Below are 25,684 nucleotides of genomic sequence, written 5' to 3'. Positions count from 1 at the left end.
ACAGCACTTAACAACAATAATGATAACTATAAAGTGCAACATTTGCCAGTTCAACATTTTTTATGTAACAATTCAATGACACCTATCACATTATTCATATTATGCAACCATCAGCAGATAGTAACTGGTTTTACCAAGTCCTATTTAAACACCCCCCAAATTTTTATCCCTGTTTCCACAAGCAATTTGTTTCTGTTTTTTTCTTCTTCTGCAGGGGTTGGAGCAATGACATGGTCTCCACTTGCCTGTGGAATCATCTCAGGGAAATATGGAAATGGGGTACCTGAAAGTTCCAGAGCTTCACTGAAGGTATTTTCTTCAACCTCTAGAAAAGTGGCTTTTCATCAGTGGGTCAGGGGAATGGGAAGGAAGACTGGGCAATGGGGAAAGAAGATGAGTAAAACAGCTCCAAAACCAAGATTCAGTAAAACAGCTCAGAAACATTGTCTGGATCCTGGGTTCAGACAAAAGCGTGGACTTGGTCAGGCCAGTTTCCTCTGGGGGCTCTCCTTAGCTCCCTGCTCCTGGCCAAGCAAAAGTTAGCTCTACATAAATTGCCAGCATAGAAAATTCTTCTCTTCTGAGGACTGGGGAGTAAAGCACTCAGTGACCAAGTTGGACATGTAGGGCTTAAATCCATATCTATTATTTATACTTACTTTAAAGAAATCATTTCCTTGCTCTTTTAAAACTGTTGAAATTTGAAACCCCTTTTCTATAGAAGAGGATTCCCTGGGTGGTACAAACAGTAAATGTTCTCAGTTGCTAACTAAAATGTTGACTGGCAGTTTAAGTCCATGTGGAGGTACCTCAGAAGAAAGACCTGGTAATCTACTTTTAAAAAAATCACCCACTGAAAACCTTTTGGAGCACAGTTCTGCTCTGATACACACTGGGGCACCATAACAGAATCAACTTGTTAGCAACTGGTGGTGGTGGCTGTGATATAAAAAAGCTCATTTTACTTTTCTTCATAAAATTTAAGTTATACAGGTTTAATCCATGCAATTGTAGATCTTTTTATTTTACTTCACAGATATTACTTTTTTCTTTTACAAATCGAAGGTTTGTGGCAACTGCATTGAGCAAATCTATTTGCGTCATTTTTCCAATTGCATGTGCTCACTTTGTGTCTTCGTGTCACATTTTGGTAATTCTCACAGTATTTCAAACTTCTTCATAATACTATTGCACACTTACTGTTGTTGTTGTTGTTGTTAAGTTGTTAAATGCCATTGAGTCTGTTCCAACTGATAGCGACCCTGTATAGGGTTTCCCAGGAGTGGGTTGTGAGTTTGAACTACCACCAACCTTGTGGTTCAAACCAACCTTGTGGTCCAATGCTGTATCCTAGAGCACCACACCAGGACTTAATGATGTTGTTAGTGTTACTGTTAAGTGCTATCAAATCAATTCCAACTCATAGCGACCCTGCACAGGGTTTCCAAGGAGTAGCTGGTGGGTTTGAACTGCCGACTTTATGCTTCACAGTCCATATAGTGCCACACCAGGAGTCCCCAGGACTTAATAACTTAATGTTGTTGTTGTTAGGTGCCATCAAGTTGGTACTGACCCACAGTGATTCTATGCACAGCAGAATGAAACACTGCCAGATCCTGGGCCAACCTCACTACTGTTGCCACACTTGAGTCCATCGATGCTGCCACTTTGCCAATCCATCTCACTGGAGGTCTTCCTCTTTTTCTCTGACCCTCCACCTTACTAAACATGATTTCCTTCTCCAGCGACTGGTCCCTCCTGACAATATATACTAAGTATGAGAGATGAAGTTTGGCCATCCTGGCCTCCAAGGAACACTCTGGCTGCACTTCTTCCAAATAATAACTTAATAGATTACAAAAACGAAAAAAACAAACAAACAAAACCCTCACTGAAATATAGGGTTTCTGAAAAGGTAAATCTTTTAGGAGCAGTCTCATCTTTCTTCCAAGAAGCAATTGGTAGATTTGAACCACTGAGTTTGTAGTTAGCAGTCCAACACCTAACCCATAGTGCCACCACGGCTCCTTTAATGGACTACAGTAGAGCAAGTAACTTTTAGGTGCACTGGTGGTGGTGGTGGTGGTGGTGGTGAGCTGTAGAGTCAGTTCTGACTCATCATGACCCTGTCTTTCTCCCATGGAGCAGCTGGTGAATTCAAACTTTATGTGCACTTATTGTTAAGTGCCATCAAGTTGGGTCCAACTCATAGTGACCCTGTCTAGGCTTTCTGAGCAATGCTAACCCGACGGTGCCACATCAGGACTAGGAAACCAAAAATTTCATGTGACTCGTTTTATTGCAATGAAGTCCTGACGTGACACCGTAGGATAAGCATTGGACTGTTAACTTCAAGGTTGGTGGTTCAAACCCACCAGTTGCTCCTCAGAAACCCTATCCTGGGTCACTATAAGCCAGAACTAACTGGATGACAACAACAACAATGACAACAGTTTTATTGTAGTGGTCTGTAACCAAGCCCACAATAGCCGTGCAATATGCCTATAAAGGGAAAACTGATGTTGCTTGGTGTGGTGTGAGGTTGGTTGCATTTTTATTGTTGCGGGGAGGGAGGCAGCACAACACAATTACATAGTAACACTTCCGTCACTGCAGTTCTATGACTGGAATTTTTAGAGGTTAGCTCAGGCCATTGAGTCTTGTAGTTTAAATTCTGCTCAAAAGCATAAACGTATCCAAGATCATGGACACAAAATTACTTCCTTTCTGGTCATTTTGATGATTCATTTATTGGAAAGTACTCCAAACATCTTTCTTTATTAACAACAACATGTCTGTTTTTAAAACTTGTGAGAATGTGTAACAACATTAGATTCACAAATTACTCTGTATTGTCAAGGGAGACAAAATGCAGGCATTTAAAAACTTCAGCCATGCCAAAATTCTCTTCAGCAGAAACATAGGTCTGAAACAGCTTCATGCTTCCATCCGCATTAAAGTAGCAAAACACTTCAAGTCTAGCCTGAACCAAATCATCCAAACCAACGAAACCCATTACTGTCGAGTGGATTCCGACTTGCAGCAATCCTAAATGACAGAGTGGAACTGCCCTATAGAGTTTCCAACACTGGAAATCTTTACAGAAGCAGACTGTCCCATCTTTCTCCCGCAGAGCCACTGGAGGGTTCAAATCAATAAGCTTTCAGTTAGCAGCTGAGTGCTTATCAACCATGCCACCAGGGTTCTACCCGTCCTTAATCATTGTGGCTGTGACCACTATGGGCTTCCCTAAGCAGAGCCTTCTCACAACTAGCTCTTTCACTTTGTTTTCTGCCTAGAAGAGCTGAGATATTAGCTTGCTCTCGAAAATACTATAGTATCAATATCTCCTCAAAGATGTTAACATGGTCAAGTTTTGTATGGTCACAAAAAATAATTATGGCAGAATGTTAAATAAGATCTTGTTCCTGAAAAATGAAGATTGTCCTGAACCAAGTGTAGAGGAAAACTGAAAGCATCTTAGGGAAGAAGCTTTAAGAGGAGGAAAGTGAGAAGGCAATAAAGACGGAAGGGATGGGTGATTGCCATTTTACCAAGCACCTAATTAATGCACTAGATGGCAAGATCGGTTTGAACCACAAAGTCGGCAGTTCAAGATCACCAGCTGCTCCTTGGAAACCCTACACAGGATTACTATGAGTTGGAACCGAGTCGACAGCACTTAACAACAACAACATGTGCTGAGCACTAGGTTAAGTATTTTCATTCCTTTCCCTTTATCTTCTCAGTAAGAAAAGGATATAGATGGTGTAAAGCCAGTTGTAGTTTAAAATGTTGTCTTACATTCTTTTAGAGACTTTCTAAAAATTCAAAACGCTCCCCTATATTTGTTCTTAGAATGTCCCTATAGGAGGGTAACCTTTCCAGATATAGAAACCAAGACACAAAGAGGTCAGATGGCAACTACTCATAATAAATCAAATTCCTTTTAGAACCCAGGTCTCCTGGCTCTCCGTTCCATTATATCCCCCAAAGAATCAAGTTCTTTTCCCTTTATGGCAAGTATTTTGAAGGAGAAAGATGGAATGGCACTGTATTCGGTATGTATGACTGGCTGACCTCCAGCCACCACTAGGGACAAACTTGCAAACAGCTGAAAAAAAAAAATCTTTCAGGAATGTACTAACAAAAAGAGAAAGAAAAATAAAAATGAAGGAGATATATTTGAAGACAGCTGCACCAAAAAGCAGCTCAAGAAATATTTCTGTTGTTGGTTTTAATAAAGTTAACTTGAAACATCCTTAACAATAAACATGAAGGGCTCTCTCCAGTTGAAAGAATGGTGATCAGAAAGCATGATTCTGAAAAGCTTCACAGACTCTCAAGACTTGCTACATACCAACCTGAGTTTTCTGGAGGAATATATGTGCACAGCTTCGTTAGAAGAGTAACCTGAGCAAAAATTGTTGTTAGGGGCTAGCAAGTCGGTTCTAACTTATAGCAGCCCAATGATGGTTTCCAAGGCTCTAAATCTTTATGAGAGCAGAAAGCTCGTCTTTTTATCCCCAGGAACAGCTGGTGGATTTGAATGGTGGACCTTGAAGTTAGCAGCCCAGTGCTTATCCTACATTGCCACCAGCACTCTGTGAGCAAAAATAATGAAGCAGTTATCAGGGCAACCTTAGGAATATATGTTGTTGTTGTTGTGAAGTGCCATTGAGTCACTTCCGACACATAGCGACCCTGTACAGGGTTTCCGAGGGTGTAAATCTTTACGGGAGTAGAAAGCCTCATCTTTCTCCCACGGAGCGGCTGGTAGTTTCGAACCGCTGACCTTAAGGTTCGCAGCCCAATTCGTAACCACTACGCTACCAGAGCTCCTTTAGGAATATATAAGGTTGCTAATAATAATTATTATTACTAAAGATAAATGGATAACTAGGCAAATAAACAGGTTAGTTGGCAACCTTCACCTTCCTGCAAAATAGAATATGTTGTTCCATGTTGGCTGTTGTAAGATACACCAATAAAAGAAAAATGCTAATATCTTGTATCTATTGTGAGTATCAAACTCCTGGTGTAGCGCTTTAGGATTCACACTGGACTGGGAACCACAAGGTTGGTGGTTCAAGCTCACTAGCTGCTCCTCAGAAACCCTGTACAGGGTCGCTATGAGTCGGAACCGACTCGATGGCACTTAACAACAACAACAACATTGTGAGTATTGGGCTGTAGTTGAAGGATAAATTAACCCAGTACCAACTTGACAACGCTTAGCAACCACTAAGAAGACCAACGTAGGGTTTTATTAGAAAGTATATACCCAGAGGGGGTACAAATGATTCGCATTCAACTACTAACCTAAAGAGGAGCCCTTGGGTGAGTCCAAGGTGGCACAACAGTTTAGAACACCGCAGCTAGTGTTGATGGTTTGAGCTTACTCAACAGCTCTGCTGAAGAAAAGACCTGGGAATCTGTTCTTATAAAGATTACAGCCTAGGAAACCCTGTGGGGCAATTCTACTCTGTCATAGAGAATCATTATGAGTCAGAATCAACACAACAGCACCCAACAACAGCAACTAATCTGAAGTTGACAGTTCAAACCCACCTAGCAGTGCTCCAGAAGAAAGGTCTGGTGAACTGCTTCCATAAAGATTCTTGCCTGAAGAAACCCTATGGAGTACTTCTATTCTACAACACATGAGGTTGTCATGAGTGAGAATCGACTCAACAACAACAGGCTTTTTGGTTTTATATCCAGAGAGTTTTCTTGAAGGTCTCAGTTGGCTCTACACTCTATCTATGACTTCTAAATTCACATCAGCTCGATTCCACTGCTAAACTGCACACCACTACTTCTTCCTGTCTGTTAGACATCTCCAACCGGATGTCCCAACTGGCATTAGTCCTTGTGTTCCTGCCTTTCCTCCCTAGTTAGCAATGCCAATCAGAAGTCCCTTCTCCTCCTTCCTGCCTCCTATCCAAGATGGTACCAATGCTCCATCCCCATTCTGATCTCACTACCATCCTCCCCACTCAGTCCTGACTCTGACTCAGAGAGTCATTGGTTCTTGCAGGTTTACTGCAATAGCCTTCCATCTGGACTCTGATTTCCTCCCCTTTTCTCTATAACTTCGTCACAGTGACCAATTATCTTTCCAAAACATTAATCTGACCATGTTACAACCCTGCTTAAAATTATTTAATGACTTCCCAATCATTGCTTATTGGATAAAGTTCAAACTTTGTCCAATTATTTAATTATTTAATGATTTCCCAATCATTGCTTATTGGATAAAGTTCAAACTCCCCAGCAAAGCATTTAAGGAAATCTCCGTGGGATCTAAGCTGAACCTACTTTTCCTATCTTATCTCTCCCCACATCATACTAAACACAGAAATGCTCTTCTTCTTATCCTGCAGTGGAAACCCTCCTCATCTTTAAAGACCAAGCTTAGTTGTTCACACCTCTATAAAACCTATCCTAACTTTATAAAACTCAGATATTGCCACCTTCCATTATCCCATAAACACCTTCTACAGTTTTAGAATTTTGCCTGCAAGTAACAGAAACTGAATTCAGACTCATTTAATCCAAGACAGGGAACTCTTGGTTCTCAGAGACAGTCCTGGGGGAGTTGGGGCTGGGCTGGTCTCAGAGTGACTCCATCCACAGGCTTGAATGGTATCAGGACTCACCATCTCTTCCTCTTTTCTCACTGCATGGGGACATCATTTTCTTCTACTACCGATGAGCTTTCTCCATGGGGCCAGAAGCAGGAAAGCTGGTGGCTTCAGGTTTCCATCCTTAAAGGCATGTAACCTGGGAGAAAAGAAATGTTTTATATTGATCAGCTTCACTAACAGAAAAGACAAGCTTGTGTCACGTGCCAACCTGTCTGACCAATGACGTGTCCAAAGGATGAGGTACTATGGTCAGCTCAGGTCAAGTCACCCACTGTTATTTGGATGGGATCTTTTCCAGAATGAAAGTAAACATATGGCTTCTGAGGAACACTTCGAGGAGGCACACCAACTATAAAACACTTTTCTAATTACTATTTGTTTACTGTTTGCAAGCATCTCTAGAACAGAAACTAAAACTTAGTCATTTAGCTCATCACAGAATCTGACTTGGAACACACGGTCAGTTAATGTTTATTGAATGAATGAGATGAATCTTCAGAAAAGGTCAACAAAGTCTGATCAACAGAACAGGAGTGTAGCTTTTAAATAGCAATTATATTTTCCATAAGCTTTTTGAAGCATTACATATAAATGATACACGATTTCAAAAATCGACCTACTCCATAAGATTGATAGACAAGTAATCAAATCAGCTATTGTTTATATGGGTGGTGTATATTGAAAGTAGAAACCCTGGTTCCATTCCCAGACAATGCACTTCATGTGCAGCCACTCTTTGCTTGTGTGTTGCTACGATATTAAACAGGCTTCAGTGAAACTTTTATACTAAGATGGACTAGGAAGAAAGTGATCTATTTCTGAAAATCAGCCAATGCAAACCCTGTGGATTACAACGTTCTAATCTACAACCAATCATGGGGTGTTAATTTGGTTTCTCTAGAAGAGCATAACTAATATATAGATGCATATTGTTGTTAAGTGCTATAGAGTCAGTTCTGACTCATAGCAACCCTGTTTAGGATCTCTAAGGAGTGGGTTTGAACTGCCAACCTTTAGGTTAGCAGTCCAGCACTTATCTTACAGCATTATACCAGGACTCTATAGATGTATCTATAGAGAGAGATTTAGTACAAAGAAATCCCTCACACAATGGTGGAGGCTGGCAAATCCCAAATATATTGGTCAGGCCTCTTGGTTTACAGGATTGCAAGTCCTGACAGATCCAAAATGTGAAGGCCACGCTGGAAACCTCTGTTGGCTTATGTCCCAACAACCAGAGGTCAGACAAAATTACAGTGTTAAGAGAACAAGCAAACTTAGCCAGATGTATACTGGAAGCAGACCACAGCCCTAAAGAAACCCTTTCCAACTGATTGACTGTTAATCAAAAGAAAAAGAAAGCTTAATAGTCAGACGCTTTTGGAACATTCAGGGAAGTTTATCCCCTGAAAGAGGTTGGTCTGAAACTTCTGTGAGGGTTGGTGATATTTTTCCCAGTGAGGGCACTAAAAGGAAGCTTGGAGCCTCTCTGACGTAGCCAGAGCCCTGGTGTGGACAGGCTGCTGGGCCAGGGTCACTGTGTTCATAATGGTTCACATCGTCACTGGCATCAGTTGTCATCCTGGGCAGATGCTGTGGGACACCCTTCCTCCTGGAAGAAGCCAGGACTGCCTGCAGCCAAGACTTCCAAAACTCTTGGCCATCTCCCCAAGGCAAACTCTCAAATCAGGAGCCAGACCACAAGGCTTGGGGATCTAGGCGGCAAGCAGAACAAGGGCGGCATGCCCTTTCTCTCTTTCTCCTGTATAAAATCCTTCCAAAAACTCATAACAAGACATAAGGTGGCTACCCTTTCTTTGGAATGACTATCTTAGAACGATGGAAACAGTACTTGAAAAACAAATCCCAAGGGCGTACCGAAACCTGCGTGGGTGGAAGATGTGTGACCCCACCGTGACCACAGGGTTTCTATTTCCTTTGGGAAAGTAAAGGGCCACAGTTGCAATGATATCATAAATCCACTCAACAGAGAAAAGTCCACAGAGCCGCAGAGTGGTATGGTTTTTATTATTTTCACTAAAACAGACTAACAGATTCTTACCAATACTCTCTTCCTTTGGGTGTTACTGCTTAGTACTGGCTTTGTACGGAAGAATCTATTGTTCCCTGGGTTTCCTAGTCAAAGCAGAACCTTCTGGAAAGTAGGGCATTGAGAAGTTCTGAGAGATTTTTCTCTTTATATTTAGGGAATTAGGGTCCCTTTATATGCTACAGATCAGGGTCAGTCGCTTCTCCTCAATTTTAAAGAGAAGTTTGCCTTCTTGGATTTCCTTACCTTCTTAAGTTTTAATTGTTGTACAATAGGTGATATACATTTGGGGAATTCTTTACCCAATTCAAAATTTGAAAAATGTACTTGGTACCTGTCAGTTATATTAAGTCAGAAGTGAGGAAGCTAACAATAAAGCCTTATTATAAGAAGAACAGGAGATTAGGAGTGAATTTGCAGGCAGGAGGGAGATCGTTATAAACAGAATGTAAGATAATGGCTTCCTTTGAGCGGAAAACTTGGAGCCCTGCTTTCCTGTCAAAAAAGAAGCCTAATAGGCATTGGTGAAATGTAAATGTATTTTGGGCTGTTCCAATAAGAAACATTTCCTCTGCTTAGCAGACAAGGATATAAATGAACTTGTCAGGCTTGTAATAACTTTCATGCATGTTGATGTGTTAAAGTGGTGAATATTAGTCCAAATCCATCTGTTTCGAGGCAATAAGCAAGGAACAAGACCGTGGGAAACATTTCTTTGCATGAAAACATTGGGATCCTGGTCACTGGGAAGCACACAAGACAGCGACGATTCAGGAATTCACCCAGAAGTTCTTATTTGTTATTGAATTTAACAACCTTTGACATCAACCCTTCCAGGATGTTAACATTAAATGTTTTTATTACCCCCCTAGTGCTACCAGTGGTTGAAGGAAAGAATTGTAAGTGAAGAAGGGAGAAAGCAGCAAAACAAGCTAAAAGACCTTTCCCCAATTGCCGAGCGTCTGGGATGCACACTACCTCAGCTCGCTGTGGGTAAGAAAGCTACTAAGGAGGTGGAAAAAATACCTCTGCTGACATCACACAGTCATTTTCTATTGTTGGTGTTGGGGTAGTGGTGGCCCAGTGGGAGAATTCTTGCCTTCCATGCAGGAGAGTTGGGTTTGATTCCAGTCAATGTACCTCATGCACAGCCACCCCACCCACCTCTGTTTTGTGTGTTAGTATGATGCTGTAATTTGTGTGTCAGAGTAGAACTGTGCTCCATAGGGTTTTCAATGACTGATTTTTTTCAAAGTTCATCGTCAGGTCTTTCTTCCAAGGTGCCAACTTTTTAGTTAGCAGCTGAATGTGTTACCCACTTTACCACCCAGGAACTCCAAAATAATGCAACCTCTGTGGTAAACAGTTTAGCAGTTCCAAGACAGAAAGGAAGGAAGGAGGGAGGGAGGGAGGAAGGAAGGAAGGAAGGAAGGAAGGAAGGAAGGAAGGAAGGAAGGAAGGAAGGAAGGAAGGAAGGAAGGAAGGAAGGAAGGAAGGAAGGAAGGAAGGAAAGAAGGAAAATGCTAAACATAAAATTACCATTGTTGTTGTTAAGTGCCATAGAGTTGGTTCTGACTCATGGTGACCCTGTATAGAATTTCTAAAGCTTTAAATCTTTGCAGAAGCAGAAAGCCTCATCTTTCTCCCACGCAGACTTTGTGGTTCGCAATCCAGTGCTTATCACATGGAGCCACTGTGATCCCTTAATTACCGTATGATCCAGTAATTTCACTTCTAGTTATATAACCAATAAGAATTGAAGGTGCACTAAAACCGATACTTAAACACCAGTGTTCATTGCAGCATTTTTCACAATAGCCCCAAAGTAAAAACATCCAAGTGTCCATCAACAGATGAATGGATAAGCAAAATGTGGTATAACCATACAATGGAATATTATTCAGCCATAGGAGATGTGAAGTTCCAATAGATGTGACAACAAGGATACACAAAAGGGCAAATATTATATAATTCCACTTACATAAAATTTCTAAAATAATATTTTAGAATAATATTAAAATTCATAGAGACAAAAGTTTATTAGTAGTAAAAATTAAAAGTTTATTACCAGGCAATGGCAGGGAGAGGACATAGAAGTTATTGCTTAAGGGGTACCAAATCTCTATTTATTGTTGTTGTTGTTAAGTGCCATCGAGTTGGTTCTGACTCATAGCGACCCTGTATAGGGTTTCCGAGGAGCAGCTGGTGAACTTGAACCACTGGCCTTTTGGTCCCAGCATATTAACCCACAGCACAACATGACTCAATTTAGGGTGATGAAAAGCAATTGCAAATGAATAGTGGTGGTACTTGTAGAACATGACAAATGAAATTAATATAAGTGAATTGTACACTTAATGATTAAAATAGCAAATATTTTACAACAATAATAAAATGGGTGTAGAACATAAAAAGAAAATACCAAGGAGTAAGAAATAGTAGGAATTGGGACAGGTAAGATATAATGATACAATGTGATAAAAATAAATAAACTAAAGATAATTGTTAGGCAAATAATATAATTTAATAGAAGAATATTTGTTGGACACAACACTTGTAAGGAAGGTAGAAATGCAGTTGATAGTCATAGGAAGATGTGAAGGGGAGGTGATATTAGAGGTAGAAAATGCTATGTACCTAAGCATCTCGGCATCTATTGTTTTTAATGTTTTCTTTTAAAAAAAAATACTCAAAGAATATAGTCAATGTGATTAGTTATCACCCCTGTAGCTTTAAAAAGCACAGTAAAAATATTAGCTATCTCACCTGATGATCAATTTTGGTTTTTCCCTAAAGTTGTCTTTTTGGGAGTTGTGGGGTAGGTTTGGAGTGATTTAGGATTTGTGTTGGGTCTGTGGCTAGGTCTAGGCTAGCCTTAGGGTTTCATGTAGTGTTAGGGTTATGGTTAAGACTAGGGTTAGGGGTTAGACGAGGGCTAGGAGTAGACCTTGCTCTAATTTTAGGGTTATAGTTAGATTTATTCCTATTTATTTGTTTACTTATTTTCTTCATCTACTTAATTTCCTCTTCATTTGGAAGTTCTACTACACTATTCCCTCTTTTTATTATGGGGGGGAGGGCAGGTTGTTGCAAACTTATATCTCTGGTTCTCTATTTTCAATCCTGTAGATTTATTTTACTCTGGACACTTCTATAGTCAGCTCGATGAGTTCTAGGTAATATTGTTATATATGCTAATCTCAGGTTGTGATTTGCTGTTATTAGTCCTGTGTCCAAAGAATTGCCTTTAGTATTTTTTGTAAGGTTGGTCTGGTTTTTACAAGTTCTTTTAACTTCTCTTTATCTGGAAATGCCTTAATTTCATCCTCGTTATGTGAGGGACAATTTTGCTGGCTATATAATTCTTGGTTGGCAATTTTTTTTTCTTTCATATTTTTTTTTTTTATATGTCACCCTTTGTCTTCTTGCCTGTATGGTTTCTGCTGAGAAACCAGAGCTGTCTTTTTAGTTCTCTTTTGTAGGTAACTTTATTTTGATGATCAATTTTATCTTCTATAAAATGAGTATCATAATACTTATCTTACAGCCTAGTTAAGTAAAGGAAATGCCATATGTAAAGCAAAGGGTAGGTGCTTGGTAAGTGGTAATTGTGTGATGATGGTGGTGGTGATGATGTTTTTGCAAAGAATTAAACACACAGACCTGAATATGTCTGCCCCGAGCCATGACATGTGGTCAGAGTAATATACACACAGAGAAACACATTTTCTGCACAGTCATAAACATTGCTTTTAGATGGTAATGTCAAAGCAAGTACTGGATTTATCTCTGAATAGGATGAAAGAGCATTCTTTTTCAAGGGAGAAAATTGCTACAAGATTTTAAACTTTCACTGGATGCTAGACAGACATGAACGAGCCTCCTTAGAGGCAAATTTTAAAACATGCTTTCCTCTCTTCCTCCATCTGTGCCTTTTTTGTCAGATGTCTTTGTCATTTTGTTTTCCTTTCTTTATAAACAAAGTGATTAAAAAAAAAAAAAAGCCACACAGAACTCTTAGAACCAAAAGGGAATTATTTCCAGGTATATTTCCTTTGATCTGCTAGAAGGAGGAGCAAGGGATAGAGTAGGGAGCTGCCAGGAAACAGACTACTTATACCTAATGTGTGCTGGCTCCCCATGTCACACACCTGCACAGGAGCCAGCATTCATACCTTGCTGATAAAGAGGCACTCTGGGACACTTCTTCCTCGCCATTTGGCTAGAAATGCTAATTACCCAGCATCAACTGCAGCTGTTACCCATAGAGTTGGCCAACTCTGTCTAGTGGGCTCTCCAGCCACCAGCAGGCCTACCAGGGGAATCAACTGTTATTGACATTAGGTAGTTTATGGGTGATCATTTGCCCAGAGTCCTGCTTGACCCTCAGAAATCTAACTAGAATCAAAAAGAGTTCCCAGTGCAAAGCAGGAAATAATGCAGCCAAGAAAAGAAACAGAGGCTGGATCACTAGCTCTATTGCCTTTTAAAGAACCCCAAAAAGCCAAACCCACTGCCATTGAGTAGATTCCAACTCATAGTGACCCTGGATTGGGTTTCTGAGACTGCAAATCTTTATGGGAATCAAAAGCCTCATCTTCCTCCCACAGAACATTTGGTGGATTTCAACTGCCAACCCGTGGTTAGCAGCCCAGTGCTTATCCTTCAGCACCACTAGGGAGCCTTTGTTGTCTTTCTAGAGCATTATTCATTTTGTCCTTGTGGAAAAATGTAGTGATTGCCATAAAGGTCCAACCACGTGTGGTACACAGCTTAAGAGTATCAACCAACAGTCAGGTCTTGAGCCAATGGGGTAGAAGTGGTGCTCAAGGACATCCATCAATCACTCATACCTATATTTATTCAATAAGCATTAATAAGCACCTACTATGGTTCAGTGTAAGGAGCTCTGGTAGCATAGTGGTTATGAATCAGACTGCTAATCTCAAGGTCAGCAGTTTGAAACCACCAGTGGTCCCATGGGAAAAAGATGAGGCTTTCTGCTCCCGTAAAGATTTACAGCCTTGGAAGCCCTATGCAGGGTCTCTATAAGTCGGAACCGACTCCACAGCACATAACCACCACTACCATGGTTCAGTGTAGTGCTGCAGAATAAATGCTGGATCGAAAGACAGTTTGAACAGCAAGGTTGGTGGTTCAAACTCACCAGCCATTCCTTGGAAACCCCAGAGAGGATCGCTATAAGTTGGAACCCACTCAATGGCACTTAACAACAATATAGTTCAGTGGTAGAATTCTCACTTCCATGGGGAAACCTGAGTTCTACTCCCTACCAATGCACCACATATATAGCCACCAACCAGTGGAGGACATATTGTCTGGAGGAAACAATCGTTGGAGAAGGATGTCATGCTGGGTAAGGTGGAGGGTCCGAGAAAAAGAGGAAGACCTCTAACGAGCTGGATTGGCCAGGTGGCATCATTGATGGACTCAAGTGTGGCAGCGGTAGTGAGGTTGGCCCAGGATCGGACATTGTTTCTTTCTGCTGTGCATGGGGTCACTATGAGTCAGTTCCGACTCGATGGCACCTGACAACAACAACAACAGTGGAGGCTTGCATGCTGTTAAAATGCTGAACAGGTTTCAATGGAGATTCCAGATTACGACGAACTAGGAGATGTATTTCCAAAAACCAGTCAATGAAAACGCTATGGATCACAACAGTCTGATCTCATTTTACATGGAGGCGCCATAAGTAAGGGGCTCACAGGGTAGCAGCTAACAACTACATGATGCATCAACACTGGGCCAGATGCTAAAAATCCAGCTGCAAATTAGACACCTTTCCCAGCCTGGGCGACAAGTCAGGAAAAATACACCAATTACTTTAATATAGTGTTGTAGCAAAATAGTTGAAAAGGGGACAGGGGTTTGCAAGAGGATGCCCAATGCAGTCTGAGGTTCAGGGAAGGATATAAGGAGAAAGTGATGCCTCTAGTGAGTCACTAATGTTGTTAAGTGCCAACTGATAGTGATCCTGTAGTGGATTTCCATGGTTGTAAATCTTCACGGGAGCAGAAAGCCTCATCTTTCTCCCACAGAGCAGCTAGTGGGCTTGAACAGCTTGAACAGTCCAATGCTTATACTACAGCACCAGCAGCACTTCCTGAATTTCTAATCATGAGTAGATATTAGTGAAGCAAAGGGAACCGCTTGAGCAAAGGGCTCAAAAGAGAAAAACAGCCGGATGTTTACAAGTTGGGGGAGGGAAGCCTAGAAAGAGTTGGTTGCTCTTGAAGTAAAGTTAAACACAGGGAGTGATAAGCATGAAACTGGAGCTATAGATAAGAAATAAGGCTTCTAAGACAACGATTGTATCAGGGACCCAGTGAAGAACTTTCAGACAAGGAGGTGAACAATCAGATTTGTATTTGAAGATGCTGCTGCTGGAGGTATGGTAGCTGGATTTGTAGGGAGCAATCCAAGCATGAATTGTTTGAGGGAGAGACCATCATCATCCAGGAGAGAGATGGTGAGCTCCTTAGCAGGGGCAGCAGTGACCAAGAGAGACTGAGACGAACCAGCCGTGTTCTCAAAATGTGGTCCCCTTATCTGCACAACAGAATGCTATTCCGCAATAATAAAACATTAAATACTGATAATGGTTACTAACAAGAAATAAAAAAACAAATGCTACAACATGGATGAACCTTGAAAACACTATGCTAAGTGAAAGAAGCCAGACACAAAAGATCCCTTACCATCTGCTTGTATTTGAATAGAATGGCCAGAAAAGGCAAGTCTGTAGCAGAAAGTAGATTGCAGTTGCCTCCTCCTTGGCTGCCTATTTAACCACAAAGAGGCTCCTGGTGACCTCAGGTTCGGGGCCATAGTAAGAGGGTGACTGGGGTGCAAGAAGGAGGAGTTAGGGCATCTGAATTATCCTTTTAGAAGTTTAAGAAGGGAAGAAGTTGGGCAAGATCTAGACAGGCATGAAGGGTTGTCGTTGTTGGGGTGGGAATAGGGATTAACTGTAACTGGACATGAGGGATTTTGACATGATGGAAATGAGAAGGGTTGCACAATATTTACTAAAAACTGTTGAATTAAAATGGGTAAATTTTAGCTATGTACATTATACCTCAATCAGGTTATTTACAAATAAACCCATGAACTCTGTAGATGCAACATTAGCATCATCTGGTAGCTTGTAAGAAATGCCAATTACCAGGCCTCACCCTAGACTTTTTTGAATCAGAAACTGACACTTTCACAAGTCGCCTAGGTGATTCTGATGCACTGGATTGGAGAAATATTTAGGGGAAATAATCAGCTAGATTTGACAATTGAAAGGGAATGTGGAATCAGAAAAGGTCAATGTCTAAGGATAGCTCGCACGTTGCTGGTGATACCACCAAAGGAGACTGAAAATAACCGAGGAGAAATCGGCAGTGCCTGTGGGATGGACATGGAGCAAGGATGTACAGTAGGCACAGCCTCTGGAAGACTCAACACCTAGTCCCAGGTAGACTGCGAAGTCCTTGGCTACCTATTTAGTCACAAAGAGGCTCTTGGTGACCTCAGGTTTGGGACCTAGTAAGAAGGTGACCAGGAAGTAAGAAGGAGGAGTCAGGACATCTAAAATATCCTTTTAGAAGTTTAAGAAGGGAAGAAATTGGGCAAGACCTAGACAGGCATGAAGGGTTGTCGTTCTGAAGTGCCATTGAGTCAGTTCCGACTCATAGTGACCCTGTATAGAGTTTCCGAGGACAAGCTGGTGGGTTTGAACTGCTGACTGGTAGTTCAAAGTCCACAGCATGACATCAAGACTCCTATGAAGGTTTAACGAAAACTTATTTGAACATAGAAGAGATTTGAGGATATTTTCTTAACAGAGAGAAAGAAGTAAGGGATTAAAATGCCAGGAGATAGAAGGAAATAATGGATGAAAGGAGTCCAAGAAAAGGCAGGAGGAGGTAGATGCAGGACAGGAGCAAAGTTTGGCCTTGGGCATAAACAGCACATGTTCTCTTTAGAATCTGGAGGGTGTAGATGTAGCTATGTGTGTAGGTAGAAGAGTGGGGCATTAAGGAATATTCTACTTGGTGAGTTTAGTTTTCCACATAAAGCAGGAGGCCAAGCTATGGAGCAAGGGTTGTTTAAGGATGCAGGTTGTAAGGTCAGTTCAGGACAAGAAGAAGGGAGGTAACCAAGGGCAAGAGAAAGGCTTGCCCAGGTTGTGCTGAGGACCTAATTAGGTGGAGACATGGAAGGCACAGAGGCGTCAGACTATGGAATGATTTGCCCCAGCACACGCAGCTTCCCTCGTGTGGGAACAGGAAACACAGATACAGTATTGATGGGGATTTGCCAGAGAAGCACAGGAAGGAGAGGAGTGAGGGCTTTGAGGATTGATGAGAGAACAATTGAGGTGATCAAGCACAAGATGGATGTGTGTTAGGAAGAAAAGGAGGTCGAGAGAGGTTGACAGGTGGGTGGAAGTGAAGGAAGTAAGCACCCAGCGAGCACAAGGGCTTCCATTACAGATGAGGGAGAAGTAAGCACATGAATACAAATGTCAGAAGACTGTGGCCCAGATGGACACTGGAATGAAGATGTCTATTGTTGAGCAGTGCTAGGTGTTTTTAGGAAAAAGAACGTGTTCCTGGGCAGTAGGTGGGAAGGATGTCCCAGTTGTTGAGACAAGGCCATAACAGCCTTGAGCCACAGTTCAGGCGCAGATTCTATCAGCTCCTCTGTACCACAAGAGAGGAGCTGTGGCTGAGGTTTTAGTCCCAGAGTGCCCAGTCAGTCCTCCTCCCACAAGTTAAATTCTGGCTGAAACAATGCTAGCTATGCCTGGTGTTTATTACTAACCAGTAATCTGAAGCACTTTGGCATCTTCACCAGTCTGCTTTCTCTCTTCCCAGCGTGGTGCCTGAGAAATGAGGGTGTGAGTTCTGTGCTCCTGGGATCATCCACTCCTGAGCAACTTATTGAAAACCTCGGTGCCATTCAGGCAAGTAATACAGCCCTTTCCAACCAACCCCAGAGAATTTCTGAAGAAGTTCCCAGGCAGTATCCTGTCTTTCCTAACTTTTGTCCTTAGTCTATCACTGCCTCCATACCCAAACCAGCCCACTGCTATGGAGTTAATCCAGGCTCACAGTGACCCTATAGAACAGATGAGAACTGTCCCATAGGGTTTCCAATACTGTAAATCTTTATGAGGTGTTGTTGTTGCTAAGTGACGCCGTGTTGGTTCCAACTCATAGCAACCATGTACAGGGTTTCCGAGGAGCAGTTGGTGAATTTGAACCACTAACCAACCTTGCGGTTCAGACTGATCTTGTGGTCCAGTTCATCTATCTCCCTTGGAGCAGCTGGTGTTAAACAGCCAAGGTTAACAGCCTAATGCTTAACCCATTATACCACAGGGGTTCCTTACAAAGTCTCAACTACCAGGAGCAGGCTACCTGTCTCTGCTGAGGGGAGGGGATGGGGTGTTAGCAGGCAGGGGAAGGGAATGGAGAGGAAGAACGGCAAAGGCATAAGAAGCAACCAGAGCACTTTAACAACACATAAATTCAGGAGTGCCGCCTACTTATTAAAAGGCAATGTTACCAAAGCTCATTTCTCACAATGGTTTATTTTTGTGCGATGGGGCATCTAAGACCCAAGCAATGTTACCAATAGGTCAAAAGTGCCCATTCACTGGAAAATGGGCTCACAGGCTTGACCATAAAAACCTGTTTAATACCCTACTTGACACTTAATAGCCATATGGAGCCCTAGTGTGGTGTTGTCGGATAATGCACTGGACCAAAGAGTTGGTTTGAACCACAAGGTCAGTAGTTCAAATTCGCCAGCCATTCCTTGGAAACTCTATGCAGGGTCACTATGAATCAGAACCAACTGAAAGGCACTTAACAACAACAGAAAGATTGCATAGGAGTCCTGGTGTGGCGCTGTAGGATAAGCACCAGATCACAAGGTCAGTTTGAACCTCAAGGTCAGCAGTTCAAATCCACCAGTCGCTCCTCAGAAACCCTATACAAGATTACTATGAGTAGGAACTGACTGGTCAGCACTTAATAACGACAACAAACTTATATGTAAACTATTCATTCATTTATTTCCAAATATTTATTGCCCAATTTACAAGGTACCAAGGAATACTTAGGTGGTAGAAATGGTTAATGCACTCAGCTACTAGCCAAAAGATTGTCGGTTTGAGTTCACCCAGATGTACCTTAGAAGAAAGGCCTGGTGATTGACTTCTAAAACATCAGCTATTGGAAGCCCTATAGAGTACAGTTGTTATTTTGACACACATGGGTTGCCATGAGTTGGAATCGACACTATGCCAATTCCCTCCTCTCTGCTCTCGTAGTACCCTGCAGCCCACTCTATATCACAGCACTCTGATAATTTAGTATAATTGTCTCTTCCCCTCTGAGATCTGACTCCTGTGTGTTTCTAGTGAGTGTTCCACTGATTTTCTAGTTTCTGGTGTGGCACTGTGGATTAATGAGCTGGACTGCAAAGTCAGTTTGAACTGCAAGATCAGCAGTTCAAGCTCACCAGTCACTCCTTGGAAACCCTATACAGGGTCTCTATGGGTTGGAACTAACTTGATGGCACCTAACAACAACAACAACAATCATACTGCATTGCCTTTAGTCCAAAACAGAAATATATGTTGAATGAATATTTGCCATGCCATGTCTTAAGAGAAATGGTTCAAAATTCTCTTTAGGACTTCCAAGATCATGTTTCCCAAGCAGCAAGATCAAAAGTGCCCATTCCCCATCCCTCTCCTGTTATTCCTGTTGGAGGTCCTGGGCACTGGATGAATCCTGCAGCAGTGGTCAGGGGAAACCTGTAGGGACCAGGATGGGAAGGTGAGAGAGATGCTCATGGAAGTTCTAGACAAGAAGATGGGTGGAAATTAGTGTCTGTTAACACCAACTGGTAACCTTTCTCCCAAAGGTCCCCTCTCAGTCCTGGCCTGCCCCACTCTCATCCCTGCTGAGAGCTCTGGGAAGAGCCCCCTGGGATACTGATCACAGCCACCCCTTCAAAAACAAGGTTCTTGTTTTCCTCTAGCATACTGGGGAGCAGACCTATCTCATAGCTTCTCCATCCTCTTGTCCCTGAAACTAGCACCAGCAGGTAGCCCTGTTACTTCTCCTGGAGAGAAATAGATGGGGTGGCACTGTGGGATCAGCACTAGACTTTGAACCATAAGATCAGCAGTTCAAACCTACCAGCTACTCCTCGGAAAACCTATACAGGATTGCTATGAGTCCGAACCAACTCAACAGCACTTAACAACAAGGTGGGAACTTGATGAAATACAATGTGTAAAAATGTCCTTATTGAAAAAATAACCTAGAAATAAATAAATAAATAAATAAAACAGAATATTCTGAGGACAGATGATACAGACCCATTCCTGCCTACCACAAAGTCTTAGTGCTGGGCAGCAAGCAGTGTGGTCACTTCTGGCTCTCTGTCTCTAACATCTCTGCCCAGCACTACAATTCCTCCTGCGTTCAGCTGGCTTCCTCTTCCTGCCATGGGAAGGCTCCCTTGTGTGTGCCTCCCCCACCTTCTCTTATTTTCACTTACCTTCTGAGGAAAGGCACAGGACAAACAGTGATGATGAAGGAGGAGGGAACAGTTTGTACACAACAGAACTGAAATTCAATCCCATGATTTCAATTCTTTTGTCTGGCGTCGTGCTAGGCAGCAGAAGGCCTGAGATGAGTGAAAACAGGACTCTGCCCTGGCAGAGCTAGCTGAGAAAGACTGGATTAAGAAACCTATCCATTAATTCATTAAGAAGATCTCTATTAAGAGCCTAGTATGTACCAGGTATTGGGAATACCACAGGAAACAAAAAATAGATGAGTGGGCTTCAAAAAGTTGATGTAAAAATGGCATTAAAAGGTAATAAAGTTTTTCCATGAACTTTTGAAGCTGCCTCATATTGTTCCTTAAGGGACTTACATTCTAGTGAGAGACATAATAAATAAGTATATAGAATACATTCAGACTGTGAAAACTATGCTAGTAAGTAAATGAATTCTAGTTAAATAGCTGCCACCAAGTTGTTTCTGACTTGTGGCAACCCCATGTGTGTCGAGCAGAGCTTTGAATCCATTCATTCCGGCATTCCGGTTTGACCTCCTACTAAAAATGTGTATTTCCACCCAATATACTGAGTCCTGGTATGATGCTGTAGTTGACAAAGTCAGTAGTTCAAACCCACCACCCACTCCTCGGAAATCCTATACAAGACTTCCATGAGTCGGAACCAACTCAATGGCACTTAACATCAAGCATACTGAATCAGGATCTACATTCTAACAAGATCCCTAGTGATTGATTCCTGGTGTGGCACCCTAGGATCAGCACTGGACTGCCAGCCACAAGATCGGTGGTTCAAACCCACCAGTTGCTACTTGGAAACCCTGTACACAATCGCTATGAGTTGGAATCAACTCAATGGCAGTAACAACTACCAGTTGACTGAACCAGGAGCGAAGTGGTTAAAGCCCTGGCTAAAGCCCACCCAGCAGGTCTGTGGGGGAAAACTAGACAACCTGTTTCTATAAAGATTATAGCCTAGAAAACTTTATAAGGTAGTTCTCTGCCACACGGGACTACTATTGACTCAAGAGCACTCAACAATGACAACTAACCTAAAGGATGGAGGTTCAAGGCCACCCAGAGGCACCTCAGATGAAAGTCCTAGTGCTCTACTTGAAAAAATCAAGACTCAGTCACTAAGACCTTATGGAGCACAGTCCCACCCTGACACACATGTGATCCTACAGGGTAATCACTGCCATCCCAGGGGAGATGCAGATTGCCCAGGGACCGTACAAAGAGGGACTCCTGGAATGAGCTTCCAAGGCTTGGGAATACGCTTAGTAACCTTCAAGAAGGTGAAAGGGGTAAAAAAACTCTGAGTTAGTTGTCTTCTGTCTTCCCAGAGACAAGAGCTTCCCTGGCAAGAGCTCTGGCTAGTTGCAGGACAGGCTTCTGCCATCAAAGGGTGAGAGAAAAGGGATGTTATCTGAACAGCAGACTGCTATGCTACCAGGGGGATGGATTTACAGCCCCCCCACCTTCTGCCCTAGGCAAGCTTTTAATTGGGCCCCAGATGTGGTGATGTGGATTTGGAAAAGGGTGGAAAGAATGGTGTGCCAGCAGTGGTAAGGAAAGGAAACTTCCAGTGAGCTCCAGAAGGCAGCCACTCCAAAGAATGGAATGTGCTTAAGGTGTGCCTAATTGAAAGGGATATGTATAAATCAAAGGTGCTCTGGTGGTCTAGTGGTTACAAGTCAGGATGCAAACCTCAAGGTCAGCAGTTTAAACCTCCAGCCATTTCACGGGAGAATGAGGCTTTCTGCTCCCATAAAGATTTACAGCCTCAGAAACCTTATTCAGGAGTCAGAACCGACTCCATGGCACACCACCACCACCACCAGGTATAAATCAAAGTATCACCAGGTGGGAGAGGCTGGGGAGAGCTCACCATCATCTGCACTAGCACCTATCTTTCCGCTTCACCTAAAAGGGCAGAATTGCCTCTTTTCCCCTCCCTCCCACCAGCATTTAAAAAAAAAAAAAAAAAAAAAAAAAAAACTGTTTTCATTGTGTTTTTGGTGCTGGTTTACACAGCAGTTTAGGTTTTCATTGAACAGTTTTCTTCACAAGTTGTTCAGTGAAATTGGTTACATTCTTTAAAATGTGTGAACAGTTTTAGTATTTCCATTCTGGTTGTTCTGTTTGCATTAACCAGGTTTTCCTGCACCCTCACATTCTCCTCTTTGATTGATTGGCTGACTAACAGATGGGATTTTCAGCCTTAACATTTTTGAGGCTTCCAATCACTGACCCCATGAAGTCCAGGATTTTCAACAGAGCAGTCAGGTCCTCCACATCTGAGCCCCATATTCCCAGGCTCATCATCATCCCAGTTACTCCTCTCCCAGCACCCTAATCTCCAGCCATAAGGAACCACTGGATCCTCTCTGCAAAGTGTGCACCACCCTGAAACTCTACATCACCCCCAGATGAACAGTGGCTCAATCTTCTGAGGACTCCCCTAATACACCACCAGCCCCAGCAAAGCTAGCCAGCCCTGTGCAATCCCAATGATTCCAGTCACTGTAATACAATTCTGAGGATGGTACAGGTCCGGACGGGCAGTGTTTTCTTCTGTTGTGCGGTGTCTCTATGAGTTGGAACGGACTCCATGGCATCTATCAACATAACACAAAGTTGGCAAATTAGTAGCCTATGGGATGTTTGCTCAATATGTAGTAGCTTAATATTTTAAAAATTAGTTTCCAACATTAAGAAATTGAGCCATTTCCCATAAAACTATGGCTATATGTTCACTCTTAAAAACGCAGTAAAGGTTGGTTATACTCTGTGGAGTTGGTTCTGACTCATAGTGACCCTGTATAGAATATCCGAGACTGTAAATCTTTACCGGAGCAGAAAAGTGAGTTTCAAACTGCTGTCCTTGAGGTTAGCAGCTCAATTCGTAATCACTACGCTACACTAGGTCTTGCAATACTAGAGATATGACTCTGACAGGACACTAATTTGTTGAGGTTTGTTAGCAGCTACCACCTGGTGTGGCAGTTGGTAAGGTTGGCAGCTTTAACTTGGAAACCCTGTATAGAGTCGCTATGAGTCAGAACCCACAGGAGGGCACTTAACAACCACCATCACCACCACCACCGAATCCGGCTGCAAACTGCAAGGTCAGCATTTGAAACTACCAACTGTTCAGAGGGAGAAAGATGAGGTGTTCTGCTCCCGTTAAAGATTTACAGCCTCGGAAACCCTGTACAGTGTCGCTATGAGTCGCTCGTTGAGTCACAACCAACTCCACAGCACATAACCACCACCACCTTCAAAAAAAGCATTTCCTGTCTGCCAGTCTCCACCCACCCATTTCATCTGTCTGCTGATCCCCAACTCCCATTGTCCCAGAAGGCTAGTAGTTACATTGTCAGCAATTTGACAGATGAAAAATAGTTTGCTGTGGAGTAACTTGCATTTCTTTGAGGAAAATTGAGTACCTTTTCTAGTGCTTACTGGCCATTGGTGCGTTTGTGTGTGTGTGTGTTGTTGTTGTTGTTAAGTGCCATTGATTCAGTTCCAGCTCATAGCGACCTGTATAAGGTTTCTGAGGAACAGCTGGTGAATTTGAGCCACTGACCTGGCAATTCAAACCGACCTTGGGGTTTGTCTAGTGCTTATCCTTCAGGGCCACACCAGACTCCACATATATATATATATATATATGTATATATATATATATATAAAACACATATATATATATTTATATTTATATATAACATACAGGAGTCCTGGTGTGGAGCTGTGGGTTAATGCGCCAGACTGCTAAGCCATTTGAACTGCAAGGTCAGCAGTTCAAGCTCACCAGTTGCTCCTTGGAAACCCTATACAGGGTCACTATGGGTCAGAACCCACTCAATGGCACTTAACAACAACAATATACAACCCCCAACCCAGGATGTTGTTGTTGTTAAGTGTCACTGAGTTGGTTCCAACTCATAGCAATCCTGTTTAGGGTTTTGAAGCAGCCGCTGGTGGGTTTGAACCGCCAACCCTGTTGTTAGTAGTCCGATGCTTATCCTACATTGCCATACCAGAACTCCCCCAGCCCAGGATATACAGATATATAAGTGAATCATTCATATTTTTATTTAAATACTTTTATATTATCTCTTTAATGTTTAAAGCTTGGATCTATTCAAAATTTATTTGGTATAACGAAGACTTTTTTTCTCTCACATGGCTAATCTGGCTATTTTTTAAAATAGAAAACTTCCAACAAATACAATTTATAGAACTGGATCTACAAATTGGGTCACTGGTTGTTTTGACCCTCTGAGACTCCAGAGCTGGTGGAAAATTATACTCCCTGTATGGTGCCAGACAGGGCAACCCTAATCTCCTGCCAAATCCTAAGGTTTTTGAAGATAGCATTAGAGTAGAGACAAGGTCACCTTAGCCAACATGATTGCAGGGAAGGGTGAGGCTGAAACCTCAGAACTGGTTGTCATAACTTTATTTCACAACAGTCTCCACACAGGGTCAACTGTTCTAGCCAGAAAGTCTGCCTTTGTCCCTTGTCTTGTGTAATGTGTGCCTTTGGCCCACTTCTTACAATGAATGTTAGCTCTGGATGAGCTAATCCTTCCCAGGATTTCAATTAGCATGTCCGTGCAAATGACTCAAATCCACAACTCCTGCTCCAAAGCACCAAAGCATTTCCAGCTGCCTAAAAGTCATTTCTACCTGGAAATCCCACAGGTACCTTAAACTCACACATTTTACTGCAAACATCTTTCATATTCCCCAAATTACTTCCAATCTCAATAATCTAAATGAACATTCTTCTAGTCCCTCAGTTTTGAAACCACCAGCATCCTCCCAAATGTCTCTTAGATCCACTCTCCTTTCCTTCCCACTGCCACTATCGTAGCTAAGACCCTTATTATTTTTGACTTGGATTACAACAAATTTCTGGTATCTTTGTTCTCTTTCAACCTCCTCCAGCTCATCCTTTACATTACCTCCAAGTGTCCGATGGAGTCCCACCTCAGAAGTTACAACTGCATACAGAGGCATTAAAAAAAATTGCCTTCCACGCTCTTCACCCAAATATCCCTGTCCCCTATCCCTACCATCCTCACACTACCCTCACACTACCACTTTACCACGCCATTCCACTGACTATTCATTCTGTACTATTCTTTCTCCCTGGAGTGCTTCTTAGGTGCCCTGGTGGTACCGTGGGGTAAGCGAAGTCGGTAGTTCAAACCCATCAGCCACTCCACAGGAGAAAGATGAAGCTGGCTGCTCCCATAAAGATTGAGCCTCAGAAACCCTAAGGAGCTGTTCTACTCTATCCTACAGTGTCGCAATGAGTCAGAACTAACTCAACGGCAGTGGGTTTAATTTC

The 25,684-nt window shown here is 42.3% G+C and overlaps 1 protein-coding gene across 5 annotated transcripts in view; it reads left to right on the top strand.

The window, feature by feature from the left end:
* KCNAB1 (potassium voltage-gated channel, shaker-related subfamily, beta member 1) overlaps window positions 1–25,684 on the top strand; it is a 650,886-nt gene that overhangs the window by 622,444 nt on the left and 2,758 nt on the right. For all 5 annotated transcript variants that reach the window (XM_006867946.1, XM_006867947.1, XM_006867948.1 and 2 more), the window contains 3 exons: window positions 215–309; window positions 9,573–9,693; window positions 17,592–17,680. In XM_006867946.1, coding sequence (XP_006868008.1) covers window positions 215–309; window positions 9,573–9,693; window positions 17,592–17,680 — 305 coding nt within the window. The remainder of the gene's footprint in view (window positions 1–214; window positions 310–9,572; window positions 9,694–17,591; window positions 17,681–25,684) is intronic.

The sequence above is a fragment of the Chrysochloris asiatica genome, unplaced genomic scaffold (genome assembly GCF_000296735.1).
Source record: "Chrysochloris asiatica unplaced genomic scaffold, ChrAsi1.0 scaffold00113, whole genome shotgun sequence".
Classification (NCBI taxonomy): Eukaryota; Metazoa; Chordata; class Mammalia; order Afrosoricida; family Chrysochloridae; genus Chrysochloris; species Chrysochloris asiatica.
Note: the sequence above shows the minus strand (reverse complement) of the source record. Positions and strands in the feature narration are given on the sequence as shown.